Genomic DNA, 20021 nt, shown 5'->3' with positions numbered 1-20021 from the left:
AAAAAAAAAAAAAATTAGTGGCCAGAGATCAATTAAGTCAGGTCTCCAAGTTATTCTTATCTTACCTATATTAATTGTGGCCTGTCTGCTGATAACTTCATGTGAAAGTGGCGTCAACTTGGTAACATCCTGCAATCGAACATTTTTATTTTAAATCGCTGTACATAAGACAAATCACAACTCTGACTTTACATTTGCTACCTACAGCTCTCCACCATTTGAATAGCCCTCTTCTACTTCTAAAGCGCTTTTTCTGTACAAGCAACCTTGGACTCTGATGACTGGGAAGCCCTAAAAGTCCTTCATCGTTACACACTGACTATGGGAGATGTGGAAGCTTGAGGTCTCCCAACCTTGAGAGCATTAGCACTAAGCACAGTGTAGATACTCCCTTCCCAGACCTTCCGAACTGAAAAGCCTTAATGACACTTAACACTGTGACTTTCCAGCCGAATCATTCGGGAGGCTTGGGGTCCCACGACCGCATAGCCTCATTCCCAGCTCGCATACTAGCAGAGGCGCATGGAGCGGCGCGAGCACGACTTACGGCGCCGGGCTCCGGGTCTCCCTCCTAACCCATGCTCCCGACAGCTCGGCACTGCCTCGTCTCAAAGCCTCCCGGAAGGCCCGGTCATCCCCACTCCTGAGCTCCTTCAGCATCCTGTCAGAGCGATGACTTACCAAAGTGTTGAGATCTTGCCGAGAAAGGTGCGGCTGCCCTAGAGTCACACCAGCCTCACCCCCCGCCATCTTGCCCGGAGAGGAAGGAAGTCGTCCGGGTGGCTGTCTGGCCGTTCGCAAGCACCCTTGTGCAGGGCGGGGCAGCGGAGGCGGGAGGGCCGACTAGGGCCCAGGCCTGGGAGAGGAGGATGGCCGGGGCAGCGGAGGCCTCACTGCTTGGACTTTTCTCCCCATGGAATTGTACAGTGCCTGCCGGCAGGCTGACTAAAAAACACAAGGCCAGTTTCAGGATCTATTCGCAGCAGACCTATTGCATATTTGTGCAGGCAACGGTGAGGGCAGCCCTAAAAAAGGCCCTTGCTAGGCGGGTGATGCAACAGACGCGCGCGCTGGGGAGGGTGTAGCCATTTCCGTTTCCCGTGGGGAGGGCCGAAAGAATTTCCCGCAACCTGGGATTCTTATCTGGGGTGTGAGGATAGGCACTGGGGATGTCCTTCTTTACCGATTTCTATAATTTAATAAGGCGAAATCAGCTCCGGGTCTGGCCGGGGCCCTTGGCCGGAAAGTGGCCGCGCACCGAGCGGGCGGTGCGGAGGGCGCCCTCACGCGGAGGTTTCGCGGCCCAGGGAGGGGAAAACAAAGTCTCTAACTTGTTCTCGGAGGGAGGTTTCTAGAGCCAGGGAGGTGGTCCATGGTGGCGCTAATGGAGCTAGCACTGGATAGAAGTTAGGTGTCGTGAGAGCGCCCCAATTTTTTTTTTTTAAGTCGATCCGAATTTCCATCTCTATTTTCTTTACTCTTTCTTGTTTCTAAATATTCAATGTACTTTTTCTGCAGCTAATGAAAAGTGAAGGTCTTCAAATGTCATGTTTGAGAGTACAGATAGTATTCAGTGGAAATTGGGAGTCATCAAATATGTTTTTTTAATCCCAAGAACGTAAAACAATCTGTACATACATATTTTTTGTAAATCTTAAATGTAAGAAAGTATAGTTAAAAATCACCTGCTCTAAAATCAAATGTAAAATTATTCTTTGGGGATTTATTTTTTAAAACAGTGAAAAAAGCAAAGAGTAGTGAATATACTAAAGATATTTATAATCTCTGACTTATTTTAAGATACTTGGAATTTTGTTTCTAGTAAGAGCTATTGCTTTCTTGTTTGACTTCCTGATTTTCAGTAAAATGTGCATATAATAACAAGAAACTATTCTGTATGAAAAAAACAAATCCGAGAAAACCCACTTCTTCACTGGAACGATTACCAATAAATCGGTATTTTAAAATTTAAAGATTTTTGAGACTTTCTTAACCCCTTTTTCGTCGTGTTAAAAAGAATTACAGTAAGTTTCATTTCTCGTCATGCATTTCTACACTTTACAAATTTTCTATCATGTACAGGTCTTCATTTCTAGCCAGAAAAAATGTAAGGAGAAATGAGTAAGTATTTCAGTTACCTGTGGTCATTGAATACTTAAGCAAGATTAAAATTAATATATGTTTTCTATCAGAGAAAGACAAATACCATATGATATCACATATGCAGAATCTAAAATATGACAAATGAACTTATCTACGAAACAGAATCACAGACAGAGAACAGACTTCTGGTTGCCAAGGGGGAGGGAGAGTCGGGGAGGGATGGATTGGGAGTTTGGGATTAGCAGATGCAAACAATTATATATAGAATGGATAAACAACAAGGTCCTACTGTATAGCGCAGAGAACTATATTCAACATTCTGTGGTAAACCATAATGGAAAGGAATATGAAAAAGAATGTATATATAACTGAATCACTTTGCTGTACAGCAGAAATTAACACATTGTAAATCAACTATACTTCAATAAAATAAACATATTTTGTAAACATATATATGTTTACATTATAAAACATATATATTTATATATATATATGTTTTCTATCACACAAGTTTTGGGTACAACAGTTAACCTAAAATAGGAAGTTACATTTCAATAAATGCATTCATTGGTTAAGTGATGGTAGAAACTGTACAATATATTGTATTTGGGCGGAGGCATTTAGTTCCTAAATTTGAACAAATTTAGCGGGGTTCCATGGTGTAATGGTTAGCACTCTGGACTCTGAACAAATTTAACTTCTAAATTTATAAGTTCCTAAATTTCGAATTTATCTTACATTCTAAATAGTTATACCGTACCAGCCAATTCAGAAAACCCACTGAGGTAATAAAGATGTGGAATTAGTGGTGATGGTTACACAACTGCAAATATACTAAAAAACAGTGAATTGTACTGTTTAAAAGGGTGAATCTTATGGTATGTGAATTATATCTCAATAAAAAATATATAATTTGTTGGTAGCAGTATATAATATGCTTCACTGTCAGAAACTTTTATTGGAAATAGACATGTGACTGAAAATAATGCTATTAATAATAGTATTAACATTGGTTCCAACTTGGGGAATTCCCTGGCGGTCCAGTGGTTAGGATTCGGCGCTTTCACGGCCGGGGCCTGGGTTCAATCCCTGGTGGGGGAACTAAGATCCCACAAGCTGCAAGGCGCGAGAAGAAAAAAAAAAAAAGTATACAATTCAATGCTTTTAAGTAAATTTACAGAGTTGTGCAACCATCACCACAATCCAGATTTTAAACATTTCCATCACCACAAAGAGATCCCTCATGTCAATCCCGTTTGCAGTCAATCCCCGTATCCATCTCTGGCCCCAGGCAACCACTAGTGGTCTCTATATATATAGATTTTATATAAATGGAATTTTATATAAATGGAATATACATTTTATATAAATGGAATCATACAATATGTGGTCTTTTGTTTCTGGCTTCTCTCACTTAGCATAATGATTTTGAGGTTCATCCATGTTGTAGCATCTATCAGTAGTAGTTCATGCCTTTCTATTGCTGAATATAATTCCATTTTATGGACATACCGCTTTTGTTGATCCATTCACCAGTTGATGGATATTGGGATTGCTTCCACTTTTTGGGTGTTGTGAATAATATTTTTTTTTAATTTATTTATTTATTTATTGGAGGCGTTGGGTTTTCGTTGAGGTGCATGGGCTTCTCATTGCAGTGGCTTCTCTTGTTGCGGAGCGTGGGCTCTAGGTGCACGGGCTTCAGTAGTTGTGGCACACAGGCTCAGTAGTTGTGGCTCACGGGCTCTAGAGTGCAGGCTCAGTAGTTGTGGTGCATGGGCTTAGTTGCTCTGCGGTATGTGTGATCTTCCTGGACCAGGGCTTGAACCTGTGTCCCCTGCATTGGCGGTAGATTCTTAACCATTGTGCCACCAGGGAAGTCCCCTACTCCCATGTTTTATTCTTAAAGGTTTATGGTTTCAGCTCTTACCTTTTGGGTCTGTGATCTATTTTGTGTATAGTGTGAGCTAAGGGTTTAACTCCATATTTTTGCCTGTTATCCAATTGTACCAGCACTATATATTGAAGACAATCCTTTTCCTATGGAATTGCCTTGGCACCTTTGTCAAAAATAAATTGACCAAGGACTTCCCAGGTGCTCCAGTGGCTAAGCCTCCGTGCTCCCAGTGCAGGGGGCCCGGGTTTGATCCCTGGTTGGGGAACTAGATCCCACATGCCGCAACTAAGAATTCGCACGCCACAACTAGAAAAGAAAAAAAAAAAAAGATCCCACATGCCATAACGAAGATCCTGCATGCCGCAACTAAGACCCGGTGCAGCCAAATAAATAAATATTTTTTAAAAAGAAATTGACCATAAAAATGTTTATTTCTGGACTCTCTATTCTGTTCCATTGATCTACATGTCTATCCTTATGCCAGTACCACAATGTCTTGATTTCTGTAGTTTTATAGTACATTTTGAATTTGGAATGTGTAAGTCCTTTAACTATGTTCTTTTTCAAAACTGGTTTGGCTCTTCTAGAGCCTTTGTATTTCCATATAAATTTCAGGATCAGCTTGTCAATTTCTGCAATAAAGCCTGCTAGGTTTTTGATAGGGATTTTATTTTTGGGGGGATTATATTCTTTTTATTCCTTTGGATGCTCTCCTCTTCCTAAATACCCCCAAATTCTTAGCATATATTTCTTAGTAATAATAATATAAATAAATATTTACTGTTTACCAGGCATGGTGCTGAGTGGTTTACAGTCCTTATTGCATTTGTTCCTTACAATTACCCTTGGAGGACCCACCACCGATCCACCGACGGATTGCCGATCTGCCCAGCTCTCGCGTGCGCCGTGTCTGGTTCCTCCAGCGTCGCCGCTATGCATAAAGTGGTTCAACAGCTCCGGCTGGAGGCCGGGCTCAACCGCGTGAAGGTTTCCCAGGCAGCTGCAGATTTGAAACAATTCTGTCTGCAGAAGGCTCAACATGACCCCCTGCTCACTGGAGTATCTTCAAGTACAAATCCCCTCAGACCTCAGAAAGTCTGTTCCTTTTTGTAGTAAAATGAATCTTTGCAAGGCTTTTTTTTTTTTTTTTTTTTAAACAAGCATGTTTTAACGGGATTTTTTTGTTGTTGTTTTTTTAAATTTTTGGCTGTGCTGGGTCTTCGTTTCTGTGCGAGGGCTTTCTCTAGTTGCGGCAAGCGGGGGCCACTCTTCATCGCGGTGCGCGGGCCTCTCTTGCTGTGGAGCACAGGCTCCAGACGCGCAGGCTCAGTAATTGCGGCTCACGGGCCCGGTTGCTCCGCGGCATGTGGGATCTTCCCAGACCAGGGCTCGAACCCGTGTCCCCTGCATTGGCAGGCAGACTCTCAACCACTGCGCCACCAGGGAAGCCCTCTTTGCAAGGCTTTTAAACCACTTTTCATAAACCGGTGAATATTCAAAGGAAAGCTAAATTTGAAGCCTGTACAAAAGGCTGTCTCTATAACACGTGCCATACTATACAAACTTCTACTTTTGTCAGTCTACCTCTCTGAATATTCATGAATTTCTGTTTCACAAGGGTAATTATTTTATATACACTGGTGGCAGCATACAATAAAATACTTAGTATAAAAAAAAAGAAAAACAATTACTCTTGGAGATTGTCCATATCCTTGGAAAGGTGAAATTAATTGACATGTACACACTGCTATATTTAAAATAGATAACCAACAAGGACCTACTATATAGCACATGGAACTCTGCTCAATATTCTGTAATAACTTAAATGGGGAAAGAATTTGAAATAGATACACGTCTATGTATAACTGAATCACTTTACTGTACACCTGAAACTAACACAACATTGTTTATCAACTATACTCCAATATAAAATAAAAAAATTTTTAAAATAAATTGCCCCAAGGCATAAAGCAAAAAAATGGAGGATCAAGGATTTGAACCCACGCAGTCAGACCCAGAACCCACATGTTGAAGCGCCGTGCTGCACAGTCTCCTGCACTGCTCTCTGGTGAAGCTGACCAAAGTGCCACAGGCACATGGTGTTTGCTTGTATAAGGAGAACACTTCTGATAGGGATTGTTTTAAATCTGTAGATAAATTTGAGGAAAATCACCATCTTCACAACCTTGAGACTTCCATTCCCAGAGGGCCATCCTGCCCCACTTACGTTTAGCATTCCAGTGTCCCTCCCAAGTCATGTTCCCAGGACAGCGGAAAGTTCAGCCGTCCTTTCAGCCAGGCCTGGGCCCCGGTTGTTCACATGTACCTCCCCTGCTTCCACTTCAGCTACCCCCGCCCCAAGCTGAAGAGGCCAGAACTGACTTACCTGAAGTCCCTCCGTGCCCTGTATTGACAAAGACATTTTGTCCCAAGACAGCTATGCATAGCTGTTTTTTTTAAGAACTTAGTTTTAGAACCAATAAATAACCTCAGAGCCTAGATTCAATCCCGTCTCTATCCTTAACCACAGTCCCCAAACCCTGAAGCTGTGCTCTAGCAACAGTAGTTACTGGAGGCTTTTCTTCACTTCTTTCATCAAGCAAACACCATATAGCAGCTCTTCATTGCTCCCACTCACCTCAACTCTGGCGTTCACACTTAGGATGTGTGTGTTTGCATGCACATCTACTGAAGTGCAGTATTGATGAATATGCGGCTTGTGTCTTGAGGCTTCTAAAGTATAGTGTTGCTTTTCATTGGTTCATAAAGAACATAAAAATGATTAACTTTAGGGGAGGATGTGTTCTTTTTAACATTTTCATTTCCAAGGGGGTATTGTCTACATTGTGTTTCAAAGTAAATACATTTCATTAAAATGATGGCATTAATTTTATCTTTGACTGATAGTGGGTGTTTAACAACTTACAGTACTTTTCTAGCCAGCTTAGCATACCACACTCTGTTTTACTCTGTCACTGGCTACTCCTTCTCTGTCTCCTTGACAGCTATCTTCTCCCAGATGACTCCCTAACGTTGGAGTGCCCCAGAGCCCAGCCCTTGCTCTACTTACCCTCAGCCCCTTGGTAATCTCCCAAACACCTCATGAATATGTGGCTTGCATGTTGAGGCTTCTGAAACACAGTGTTATTTTTCATTAGCTTGTAAGGAGCACAAAAGTGGTGAATTTCTTTTAAAATTTTATTTTTTAATGTTTTCATTTTCAAGGGGGCATTGTCTAGACCGCATTTCAAGGTAAATATTTTCAGTTAAAATGGACCTAGAGATTGTCATACTGAGTGAAGTAAGTCAGACAGAGAAAGACAAATATCACATGATATCGCTTATATTGTGGAATCTAAAAAAATGGTACAAATGAACTTATTTACAAAACAGAAATAGAGTCACAGATGTAGAAGACAAACTTATGGTTACCAAAGGGAAAGGGGGGGAGGGATAAATTGGGAGACTGGGATTGACACATACACACTGCTATATATAAAATAGATAACCAACAAAAACCTACTGTATAGCACAGGGAACTCTACTCAATACTCTGTAATGACCTATATGGGAAAAGAATCTAAAAAAGAGTAGATATATGTATAATTGATTCACTTTGCTGCACAGCAGAAACTAACACAACATTGTATTTTTTGTTTGTTTGTTTTTTGGCCGTGCCTCGCGGCTTGCGGGGTCTTAGTTCCCCGACCAGGGATCAAACTCCGGCCCTTGGCAGTGAAAGCACAGAGTGCTAACCACCGGACCGCCAGGGAATTCCCTAACACAACATTGTAAATCGACTACACTCCAATAAAAATTAATTTTAAAAAATGGCGACATTCACTGTATCTTTTATTGACGGTGGATGTTCAGCAACTTACAGTACGTGTCTCCCCAGCTTGTAGCGTACCACACTCTAGTCTCCTAGACCAGTTCCTGATGTTCTCTGGGATGGCTCCCTACCCTTGGCACGCCCCAGGTTCTACTCCTTGCACCTTCTCCTTTTTCCCCCATTCCCTTCAAACCTGCTCCTTCTTGAAGTCTTCCAGATCTCAGGAAATGAAAATTCCATCTTTCTTTGCTACCTTTCTTTCCTTTATCCCTACAACCAGGAAATTCTGTTGGTTCTACCTTCAAGAATATTTGCAGACTCTGGCCAGTTCTCACCGTCTCCAATGTGGCCCCCATTCCACTCCATCGTTGGAAAAGTCCGTCTCCTTACCCATCTCCCTGCTTCCACACTTGTCTGCCTAATTCTTTTTTTAACTGCTCATTTTATTTTTTTGTGTGTATTATCTTCCAGTGTTTTTTTCCCCTTTCAGTTCTATTGAGATGTAACTGACATACAGCACTGTATAAGTTTAAGGTGTACAGCATAATGACCTGACTTACATATATTGTGAAACGATCACCAGAATAAGTCTAGTTAACATCCACCATCTCATACAGATACAAGGGGAAAAAAAAAAGAAAAAATGCTTTTTTCCTTGTGGTGAGAACTTTTAAGATCCACTCTTTAAGTAACTTTCAAATATACCGTACACCAGTGTTAACTATAGTCATCATGTTGTATATTACATTACGCCTAAATTCTATGTTCTACACAGCAGCCTGAGTGTTAATCATATTACTCCTCTTCTCAAAACCTTCCAAAGGTTCCTAATTTCTCAAAGGCCAAAGACCTTATAATGGCCAACAAGGCTTTACACAGTCTGGTCCCTCATCTCCTTCCAGTCAAGGCTAAAATAACAGAAGAAAAAAAAAAAGGGACTTCCCTGGTGGTCCAGTGGTTAAGACGCCGCCCTTCCACTGCAGGGGGCACGGATTCAATCCCTGGTCAGGGAACTAAGATCCTGCATGCCGCGCAGTGTGGCTAAAAAAAAAAAAAATGGCTAAAATGACTACCCTATCATCCCAGTTAAAATTGGAACACCTCTCCCCCTTGACATTCATAATCTCTTTATCCTGCTCTATTATTTCCCATATGGTCACATTCTAAGAGAGACCATATAATTTGCTTATTTATTTTGTTTATTGCCTGACTTACGCAGTCTATAAGAAGGCAAGGATTTTTATATGTTTAGGTCACTGATAGATCCGCAGTGCTTAGAAGAGGACTTGGCACATAGTAGGTACTCATAAATATTTATGGCATGAATAAATAAATTAGCATAGTAGATTATAAGTGAACAATTTATTGAATTAAGTAGGAGTAAAAAAAAATGCAAGTGTGAAGATCACTGAATATGTTAATCAGTATAATAACAAAATACAGTGGAAAGAGCATGGGGTGAGAGGCAACACAGGAGGGGAGAAACCCTGTCTGCCAAGGTCTATACATGCCAGTCTTCCTGATTTTTGCTTCTTTTCCCTCTGTCCTTCGGGTCCTACTGTAACCCTACTAAATTTTCAGCGGTTCTCTAAATAAAGGTGCCTCGCTGCCTCTTCCAGGATTGGAAGGCACTGCCCTGTGAGTATCCTTTACTCTTTCTTTTTCCCTTTCCTCCTTCCCTTTGGACTGAACTTAGCAATCACTGCCTCCAAGTAACCTTGCTTGACACGCCGAAGCCCAGATTACATCCCCCCGTTTGTGCTAGCTCACACAGCACCCCATGTTGTCTAAATCTTTCACAATGTGTTAGGGACTCTGAAACCAAAGCTGAGTGTTTTTGAATCCTTGTTGGCTGGCCACAGGTGCAAAGCAGTTACTCTAACAACTGCAGGCAGAGAATTGTTTGCTAGGGCTTTAAGGATGGAAGTGAAATATGAGGAAGCATTTGGTTCCTGGAAGAATTACAGTGTTGAGTCCCCTTGACCATAAAGATATGTTATCACTTCATTTTCCTTGAGGTAGCTCCCCACATTGGTGAAATAACACAAATGAAAATATTTCAGACACACCTGTTTCATGGGGGGAGTGCCCTGCGAAGGGCCTTTGCTTGTTTGTTTTTGTGTCCACATCCCTTTTGGATGTTTAGGAATTTCGTATTCTCCTAGCTGGGCCCAGGGGATGGGTCTGGGGGCTCATGAGATTGGGGAAGAGAGAAGATGGGAGAAACAATTGATATTTTTGGGCTTCCCTGGTGGCGCAGTGGTTGAGACTCTGCCTGCTAATGCAGGGGACACGGGTTTGAGCCCTGGTCTGGGAACATCCCACATGCCGCGGAGCAACTAGGCCCGTGGGCCACAACTACTGAGCCTGCGCGTCTGGAGCCTGTGCTCTGCAACAAGAGAGGCCACGATAGTGAGAGGCCCACGCACCGCGATAAAGAGTGGCCCCCACTTGCCGCAACTAGAGGAAGCCCTCGCACAGAAACGAAGACCCAACACAGCCAAATAAATAATAATTAAAGATGCTAATAATTTTTTTTAAAAAATTGGTATTTTTAAGAATGGGTTCCTACCAAATAGTACAGATCTCAGAGATGACCAGAAAGAACATCCCTGTGTAAGGATCTCTAGAAGCCATGACCTGTTTAAAGAGATTGCAGCTTCCTTGTGATGGCTTTAGGTTTTTGCTTTGCTAGGGAAGTTGAGGGAGAATTAAGTTTGAGTCACGAAGTGCAAAGAGAGAGTTGGAGAAATATGGAGAGGTGGTGAAAGACCAGAAGGCCAGAGGTAATAATAGGAGAGAAGCTAAGAAGAGCCATTCCAAGTGACAGGTGACCAACGATGCCCAAGATGTGTAAACATTAACCAGGATTCCTCCAACATTCATGAAGACACCGATTTCCTATTAGTCATGCAACATAATATTCTGTTTGGCTGTTAAAACAACAAACTTTCAAGGCTGGAAAAGTTTGGGATCAAACAGGGGATCCTGATTGCATTTTGAAGGTTCCATCTGGGATAGGGACCCGGAAATAAGGCCTAGGACAACAGCCACCATCCTGTTGGAATGCGTCAGTGTACAAGTCTTGGTGTGGACCCGCAGAAGTTTGTACTGATTTGGGGGATACCGGTGTACCCTGAGGGGCTTAGAAAAACCCGCTGAAGAGCTACAGAGTTCTTGGCAAAAGTTTTCAAGAGGAAAGAAAATGCATATGCAGCTTTATTAGAGTTTGCTGAGGGTGTAACTCTTTGAATCCCTGAGACTGGGGTGGAGGCTAGTTACGTGAAAAGTGATTACCAAGATAATTACCATAGACTCTGGATTTCTGAAGAGCCTCAACTTCTTTTTTAAAAAAAGAGGGGAGAGGGTATACAGTATCCTAAATCCTCAGAACCCCTGGCTATGAACTTCCTTCTAACTCCACTACCACTCCCAGCCCCAAGCCTCTAGCATGCCTCCGGACATCTCTGGACTGCTAGATACCGGGTTTGAGGACTGTACTCTCAAATACTTAAGCTAGACGGCTGGGAAAAGACAGCTTCCAGTTGCACCATGGGGCTTTTTCAGTGTGAAAGGATGCCCTCAAGGCATTTAGGAGCTCCCATTACTCTCCAGTAATTGGTGGGAAAAGTAATTGAAGACAGGAATTACCTGGAGGAGTTAGTTTATTTAAATGATGTGGTTTTATTTTGCTTGGTCTTGGAGAAGCAGAATGCTTCTTATTATACTAGACCCTTCTATAAAACACTCATTTTTTAAAATTTATTTTTTATGTTTCTTTTAAAAAAATTTTTGTTAAAAACGCTCATTAGGGGCTTCCCTGGTGGCGCAGTGGTTGAGAATCCGCCTGCCAATGCAGGGGACACGGGTTCGAGCCCTGGTCTGGGAAGATCCCACATGCCGCGGAGCAACTAAGCCCGTGCGCCACAACTACTGAGCCTGCGCTCTAGAGCCCGCGAGCCACAACTACTGGAGCCTGTGCTCCACAACAAGAGAAGCCACAGCAATGAGAAGCCCGCGCACTGCAACAAAGAGTAGCCCCCACTCGCCGCAACTAGAGAAAGCCCGCGCACAGCAATGAAGACCCAACGCAGCCAAAAATAAATTTATTTTTTAAAAAGTTATTTATGGCTTACAGTTTTTTAAAGCTTGTTTTATAGTTTAAATCAGAAAAGGGACACGTATTTCCCTATTTTCAAAAGATTAAAGTGATTCACTATTTTTTCCCACGGAGTAGTCTACTTCAGCAAAACGGTACACAGTGTGCTATTTTGGCCTCTTGGGAAACATGACATATTCAAGTTTGCTAGAAAGAGATTAATGATCACTTTTAGCCATACATCTCCCAATATCTTCGGGATGCTGGTCTAGAGAGAAAATGGTGGCAGGGGGTGGGGGTAGGAGAAATCTCTCAGTTTAGGATCAGAAATGGGCAATGGATGACTTAATTTAAGGTTAGTTGTAGAACCAGTGGCCTCCAACTGTGTTTTTCTGTCATCTACACTTTTCCCACAAAGAGATTTCACAACAATAAATTTACAAAACAGTCCTGTAATGTAGTTTTAAATTCTTAAATCAAGAAAAGGTGGTATGCAAAAAGCATTAGCTACAACTCTAGAAACGATTTGTCAAAAGCGAACAACAACCCCCAAAATCACTGCCCTCTGAATGTTCGTTCTTGCCATGTTATTTTGACGCAAATAGAAACAGAACAGCGTTTTTAGATCCGGCATTTCTGTGCGGTGCAGACATGCCGTTTTCTATGAATTTTCTCACCTCTGGGAAATGTATTTCTGAAACGTGTAACTGTTGTGCAACTAGCCAAGTGGAACTATGACGCAACGATCCCCTGCAAGTTGCCTTTAAAACAATGATGTCATTTGGCGCAGATGTAGTCACGTTTATAACACAGGTACATACCGCAAAGCTCCCTCCACGTCGTCCCTGATTCCCCCACCCCCACCGTGTGCAAGATGCAAAAAGACATTTCTCGGGTTTCCTAACCCTCAACTTGTCGAGGGTGGGCGCACCCCACTGGCTCGAGCCCACCGCTCGTGCAAACGAAGTGGGACCGCGGCGAAGGGACCAGCATTGCCGAGAGTTCCCAGCCCCGACGGCGAAGCCGCGGGGGAAGCGGCGTCGGGCCGGGCCCGCGGCGGCAGCGTCGGGCCGCCTTCTTCCCTCGGTGAGGCCCGCTGGCGTGGCCTGCAGAACGTGGGGCCCCGCGGGCGTGGGACAGCCCTGCCCCCACCCCGCTCCCACACCCGCTCCCGCTCCCGCGGCGCCGGAAGTGACGCGCGCTGGCTGAAAGATGGCGGCATTGGCGCTCGACCAGGGGGAAGGTAAACACCCTCCGGGCCGCTCCCCGCGCGCGGGCCCCCTCGAGGCGCCGGTGGGGGCCGAGGGCGCCTCCCAGGCCTCCGTTCCAACTCTCGGCTTCCCACCCCACGACCTCCCTACCCGCGTGGCAGGCTTCCGCTTTGCGACGACGGCGGACGGAGCCCCATGCCGGCGGGCCCCGCCTCCCTGGGCGGGCCCCGGGCGGCTCCCGTGGCCCGCAGGGGGCGCGCGGCCCGGAGCGGCCCCTGGCTCGTGGCCCCGCACGCTCCGCCCCTTGCCCGCCCCTTTCCCGCCTTCCTCCACCCCCGGCGTGGGTGATCCTGAGGCTCGGCGCGCTTCGGGGCAGAAGCCCAGAGACGCCGTCGTCGACGTCGCCGTTGCCGGCGCCTCTGCTGCTGCCCGCGACCCCCCAGCCCCTCTCTCCGCCCGAGGCCCCGAGTCGGCCCTACCGCCGACCCCCGCCGGGCGCTGCGAGGCCCCGGGCGTTGGCAAGGCCGGGCCCGGCCCCGACGCCGCTCCGCCTCGCGCAGATCCCGACTATCTCGAATCGCGTCTCAGCGCTGTCTTCTTTCCCAGGACTGGTTTCGTGGGGGCCGCAGGCGCGCAGAGTCGCCCCCCGCCGGAGCGCCCCGGCCCGGCCCCGGAGCGGCCCCTTGTAGACGTTCGAGGAGCCTGCTGAGTGCCGTCCCGGCGCCCGACCGCCCACCGTCCGGCCCGCTGGCCCGCTTCTTCCTGATGCAGACTGCCGTCCACTAGAGGCTGGACGGACCCCCGAGGTGCGTAGCCGCCCCTGGCCCTCCGGCCTGCGGGAGCCCGGGCTTCGTCCGCGGCCCCGCGCTAGGCACGGATTCGGTAGCCCTTTCTGCACCGACCCGAGTCACACATTTGGTTGACGCCGGGATCTAATTTGTCTTCGAGTTTACTTAAATTGTTTGAAATATAATTTTTTTCAAGGAGAAAAAAAAAAAAAAAGGAAGAAGCATAATTCAGCCATTTTTTTGCAGCACACAGCTGCAGGTACCATGATTATTTTCTCCCTAACCCGTTTCTTCCCTTTAAAAATTCTGTGTGCGCCTGAAATAGAACTATGCGAAATGCAAGGCATAAAACGCGGAATCAGAAGGTCTGGGTTCGACTGGGTGACTCCGAGAAAATCGCTTACCGAACCTCGGTTTCTTATCTATGAAATCTAGTCAGTTATAGCCACATCACAGGGTAGTGAGAACTGTATGAGGTCATATATGTGAAAATAATCTGTAGCTGTAAAGTGTTGTAAAAATGCAAGGCAATTTTTAAAGTAACCTTTGCCAGAGTGGTGAATGTTGTAGTGGCTAACTGTTGCTGCCTCTTTATTTCTATATTATAAGTATAAGGAATAAGTGCGGGATAGCGAAGCAGTGCTGTGAATCGACTAGATATATAATAGTCACGTTGCTTGGCCTTCTTCCTACGAAATGCTAACTGCTTATTTAAATAACGGTATTCTTTAATTCAAATTTAACGTTACTGTAGTGCTTTGCTTTTCATTTTTCTAGGCCGCTTATGCCCTTTTTCTTACTCGGAATATTAAGCACCTTGCATTTGTTTAGTCTTTCCTATTTTTTGAATTTACATTTTCTTTTGGTAATCTGATTAAATTGTAATTTAGAAAATGCTTTTAAGGTATATACCCTAATTTTAATGCCTGTTTTTCATATCTAGGAAACAAGATGCCTGAATATCTCTACTAATATGAAAATTGTTTTTGGAGAGCTTGTAAATGCAGTCAGATTTCTGTACTTAATAGATCTAGAAATGTATAGAAAATTTCAATTTCGGGACACTTAATGTAATATTTATGTAATTTAATTCTCTTTTTTAATCATCACAACACTTAGTAGGTGCTTAGAACCGGTTTTTCAGTGGTAAAGGATGTTAATTTGCACTTTTTATTGCCGATTAACTTGGGGGGGATACTAGGATATATAAGCCATAAATATTTGTGGTTTGAAAATCGGACTTATTTGTCAGAATTTATGATACATATGTGTAACAGATCAGTATGAAATCATTTTTATTTGGCACATCAAAAATGTATGGCTTTTTAAAATGGTCCACAAAAAGTGAAAGAGAAGCTTTTTTTTTTTTTTTAGTATATTGTTATTTTTAGCTAACAAATGGTTTTCTGAGTTTTTTTCTGAAATGTTTTATTAAATTTATAATCCAATACCAGTTGTCTTTCCGAATATGGTTTTTTTTTAAAGCAGAATAATATAAGGCGGGCAGGATTAAATGAGCAAAGAAGAGCCTATTTTAATGTGCTAGCTTTTATACATTGGACTTATCGCTTGTCCTGAAGATAAAATTTTGGCAAATCAGTGCTTCATTGGGAATTTCAAGGTTTGGCCTTCTCTCTGCCTTGATTTGGGTTACCTGGGGCTAAAACCTTGGAACCAGGGCTGGCGTGGCTTCATGGGTGTCCAGAAGGACCCCAAACTTGGTTTAATAATCTGCGTGTAAAACTGGCATTGTACAATATAAAGGTGAATAGTAAAATTCGTGGTAATAATGTAAATTTTTTATTTTTCTTTACTTAGAATGCATTAAACAGCAAATAAAAAAACACCATGACATGTCGAGAGAGACCTCAGAAGAAAGGAGAAAGCTTTGTACTTTACTACCTTTAACGACACTTTTTTCCTGCTTTTGAGCGAGGGCCCCCACATTTTCATTTTGCCCTGGGCCCCAAAAATGATGTAGCTGGCCTGTTCTGAAACTTGCCCTTTCCTATTTTAAACGTTTTCAGAGTGAATAACATTAACTGTGAAGAGAATGAATCTGTAGCTTATGAAGGGTCGGATTAGTTTATTAGCATATATTTCCTCTGAATTGGTAGCTGGTGGGCTTTTTTATTGAAGAGAAATGAAAGGCAGTTATTGGTGAAGCATTGTAGGATAGTGGTTAAACTCGAAGGCTCTGAAGTCAGGCTGACCCCAGCTTATGAAGAATCATAGCCTTGGGCAAGTTACTTAACGTCTGTGAGCTTTGATTTTTTTTCATCTCTAAATCAGGGATGGTTACAGAACATGGAGGGTTGCGAGGATTAAATTTATTTATTCATCCCACAAATATTTATTAAGCACTTATTATGTGCCAAGCACCGTTCCTAGAAAGGTTCTGGGGATACAACAGTCAATGAAACAAAACAGAACAAAAAAAAAGAAAACAACAAAAAAGTAAACTAAATAAGGAAAATAGCCTGTATCTCCATTTAATATTACTATGGAGAAAAATAAAGCAGAAAAGGAACAGGAGGATTTTCTGCTGGGTGGGGTGGGTGGGTGGTTTTCGATTTTAAAGAGGGGGTTTGGGGAAGGCCTCACTGAGATAAGACACGGGAGTACAGACCTGAAGGGAGCCATGTATATTGGGATTAGTGATCCAGGCAGAGGGAATGGCAAGTTCAGAGGTCTTAAGGCGGGTGTGTGGCTGTTTTTCAAGAAACAGCAAAGAGGCCAGTGTATCTGGGACAGGGTGAACAAGGGGGAGGAATTAGGAGAGGAACTCTCACAGTTCATTTTTGCCATGGGTATATGTTGTGCTGCTGCTGGTCTGAAAGCGGAAGGCCTTTTCAGAATTAGAAATTTTAACTTTGGAATAAAGAAACTAGAAAAGGCAAGATATTTCCTCAGACTTTTTGTTTTTAATATAAGACCTTTAAAACTCATCTGGCTGAATCATTGAAGCAGATGAAAACAGATAGAAGATTTATTCTTTGTCTCTGATAAGATCATTGAATTTAGTTAATGATTCTGCATCATTTTAAGATTTTCAGGAAATCTGTATCATAACATCAGGACCTTCCAAAAGGTTCAGTTTAGTTGTTTATTTCTTATGTAAAACTAAGGTGTTAACATTATAGTATTGATGATTTCATGTTAGGAAGTAACTTAGTAGAAGATTTGGGGTTTTATTCCCCAATAGAGGCTTTTCCTAGAATTCTCACTGGATCCAATCTCTAAAGGCTAGGGAAGCTGTTTTCCATGACATCACTCTTGGACTACTTTTACTTGTAGTGAGGAATAAGCAGAGGAGCATTAAATTAAAATCTTCTGATGAAAAAATAGCATTGAAACAGGAGTGGCTTTTTCTTATAAGGTTTCTTTTATTATAGGATGACTAAATGCTAAACATACCTGAAAAGTGAAGTAATTTAGATATTAGGTGCCAACCGGGAGGCTGGAGGACCCAGAGCCTTTCTAAAAGCTTAGTTAATGGTCATTTGCAGTTTGGTACTGAGTTATAAAAACATTTTGATGGACAAGAAAGAATTTCCAGTACTAAACAAATTAGTTAACTTATGCAGCCTTTCCTCTAGTATTAGACTTAGTTGTTTCTCAATTTGAGTAGTATATCTCAGGGTAAAATGACTGCTAATAGAGCTAATAAAGTTAGTCTGTTTTTGGAATTTCTTTCCTTTTAGATTGAGAAGTTGGTTGCTTTGAGATTGTTGAATAAAAGATTTTTACTTTACAGGTTACAGAAATTGTGAGAAATTTTACGATTCAGGAATTAATTCTATTTTTATCCGTAGTAAGCTTTGCATTTTCTTTTTAGTGTGCAAGTATGGCATTTTCTGCATAGGCATCAACGTTGGTAGGCTAACAGTTTGAGGATGAAGGTAGTATGAAATAATTCAAAGTTTTCATTGGAGATACGTATATCAACCTCTGAGAATCTAGCTTTGTACTGAATAAATTAGGGTTTAGTATGAATTTTCAAGCAGCTGTAGGAGGAATGTGAAAGCATTAAGTTATTGCTTATGGCATAAACATGGAGGTTAGTTAATTTTGAAATATCTTCTACTTAATTGCCCAGAATTTTGCCCTCCAATCAGAATGACAGCCTTCTAACTGAAAAGGAAGCATTTAATTTCTTTGCCTTTAATTTCCTGTCCGATTTCACCCCCACCAGACTTCTTTCTTTACTGGTCACTAGAGAGTTTGAACTGTTAGAAATTTCTGTGATACAAATAGCAGTAATGGTCTTCCAGGGCAGAGGTAGGAAGAGGTTGCTTTGTGTATGTGTGTGTTGTTATTTATCTCTTGTACAGTCAGTGGTACTTAAACTTTTTGGTCTCAGAACATCATTATACTCTTAAAAATTACTGGGATCTCAAAGAGCTTTTGTTTATGTGGGTTGTGTCTATTTATATTGACCATATTAGAAATTAAAATTGGAAAGTTCAAAAAAAATACTTGTAATTCATTCTAAAAACCCATTACATGTTAATAATTAAAATTGGGAAGTTTAAAAAAATACTTGTAATTCATTCTGAAAAAACCCCATTACCTGTTAATCTAAATAACATTTTTTAATGAAAAATAACTATTTTCCAAAACAACAAAAAACTTGGTGAGAAGAATGGCATCGTTTTACATTTTTGCAAATCTCTTTAATGTCTGGCTTAATAAAAGACAATAGGCTTCTTATTGGCTTCTGCATTCATATCACATGTAGTATCTGGAAAACACTGAGAGAAAGAAAGTAAAAAAGAAAAATCGCTTTTAAAATTATTATTATGAAAATTGTTTTGATCTCGCGAAGTTCTCTTAGGGGACTAAGGCCCCAGTTATACCTGGACCACACTTTGAGAAATGCTATACCAGTCATTCTCATGCGCAGAAAATGTGAGGCTTTCTTTTTTCTTTAGTCAGTGCCAAGTTTATGGAACAGGACAAACTCCAGTATTTTCTTTCCTCGTAGTATCAGTATGCCTTATCATTTAGTTTAAGTTGGTTCCTCTTTTGAAAAACCTTACCGTTTGAAATTCTGAAGGCCAAGTGTAGAATACAGAAGTGTAGAAGGCCAAGGGTATACAGGTTTATAAACCATGATTTCTCTTAACCTGATGATGTGTTTTGAAAAGTTAGGATAATAATTTTTGTACATTGAGCATTTTGTATGTCAGTAAGTATCTTTTCTCAAAGCCCCTTAGCAGATTATTTTTCTCCAGCCCTCATCGATTTATAGTTATTTTTGTCTACTTTTACAGTGATTAGTTCTTATAATTATTAATTTATTCCTTAAGTTCCTATAATTCTCTATCTTACACTTAAGATTTTGTATATTTTTCTTTTTGTATTCTTCTTACACGTACCTTTTTCTTGTTATTTATTTTATTTGCTTACATGTGTGTTTTTGTGTTATTTTTGTTTTATTTTAATCTAAGCCTCACTTTTTTTTCTTTTCTTTATAGCTTCCAGGGTATGGATTGTGAACAAGTTGGCTTTGTTTCACATGTTCATTTGTAAGTTTGGTTTTTTGACACCTTAAACATTTATGTTATAGATCTGTGCTGTCCGATAGACTATAATGCAAGCCACAATATGTAATTTAAATTTTTCTCATAGCAGCAGCTTTAAAAAGTAAAAAACAGATGAGATTAATTTTAATGTTTTATTTAACTCAGTATATCCAAAATATTACTTCAGCATGTAATCAGTATTAAAAATTTGTATAATGAGATATTTTACTTTTTTTTTTTTTTTTAAGTCTTCAAAATCTGGTGTTCATTTTACACTTAAAGCACATCTCAATTTGGTCTAACCATATTTCAAGTGTTCAAAAGCCCCATGGGTAGTGGCTTTCATATTGAACAGCACAGATACAAAGAGTAGTTACTCTTGTTAGGGCAGAAAAGCCTAAGGAGCCCAGAAAAGCTAGAAAATTATACTTGTGTGAAGAGAAAAAATGGAAAACAATGCCATTGCAAATGAGGTCCAGTGTTTTGACTACCAGTACATCTCCTGATCTCTTATAAACTTGCATTGTGATAAACCTTAGGGAGGTATGGCGTCTGTAGAGGGA

The 20021-nt window shown here is 41.8% G+C and overlaps 3 protein-coding genes across 3 annotated transcripts in view; 2 read left to right on the top strand and 1 right to left on the bottom strand.

The window, feature by feature from the left end:
- EIF2S3 (eukaryotic translation initiation factor 2 subunit gamma) overlaps positions 1-13378 on the bottom strand; it is a 29194-nt gene extending 15816 nt beyond the window's left edge. The window contains exons 1-3 of the mRNA XM_059911774.1: positions 13293-13378; positions 682-945; positions 66-129 (exon numbers count right to left, since the gene is read on the bottom strand). Of these exons, the coding sequence (XP_059767757.1) occupies positions 66-129; positions 682-750 (133 nt within the window). The 5' untranslated portion in view covers positions 751-945; positions 13293-13378. The remainder of the gene's footprint in view (positions 1-65; positions 130-681; positions 946-13292) is intronic.
- Positions 1170-5117, top strand: LOC132357902 (guanine nucleotide-binding protein G(I)/G(S)/G(O) subunit gamma-5-like). Its single transcript, XM_059911726.1, has 2 exons — positions 1170-1246; positions 4792-5117. Exons 1-2 carry the CDS (start codon positions 1170-1172, stop codon positions 5111-5113), a joined length of 399 nt encoding a protein of 132 aa, XP_059767709.1. The 3' UTR covers positions 5114-5117.
- The window catches only part of KLHL15 (kelch like family member 15), a 31129-nt gene continuing 24236 nt past the window's right edge, over positions 13129-20021 (top strand). Inside the window, exons 1-2 of the mRNA XM_059911773.1 lie at positions 13129-13174; positions 13749-13948. The gene's annotated coding sequence lies outside the window, so the exon portion shown is untranslated. The remainder of the gene's footprint in view (positions 13175-13748; positions 13949-20021) is intronic.

Source organism: Balaenoptera ricei, chromosome X (assembly GCF_028023285.1).
Source record: "Balaenoptera ricei isolate mBalRic1 chromosome X, mBalRic1.hap2, whole genome shotgun sequence".
Classification (NCBI taxonomy): Eukaryota; Metazoa; Chordata; class Mammalia; order Artiodactyla; family Balaenopteridae; genus Balaenoptera; species Balaenoptera ricei.
The sequence above is the reverse complement of the archived record's forward strand: the minus strand, read 5'-3'. Positions and strand labels throughout refer to the sequence as shown.

What these genes read in the sequence shown, in the direction of transcription:
- LOC132357902 (XM_059911726.1), top strand. Translation starts at nt 1,170, where the DNA reads ATGTCCTTCTTTACCGATTTCTATAATTTAATAAGGCGAAATCAGCTC. An exon ending in CCGGGGCCCTTGGCCGGAAA is followed by an intron (nt 1,247 to 4,791) that starts GTGGCCGCGCAC and finishes ACTGTTTACCAG; the next exon opens with GCATGGTGCTGAGTGGTTTA.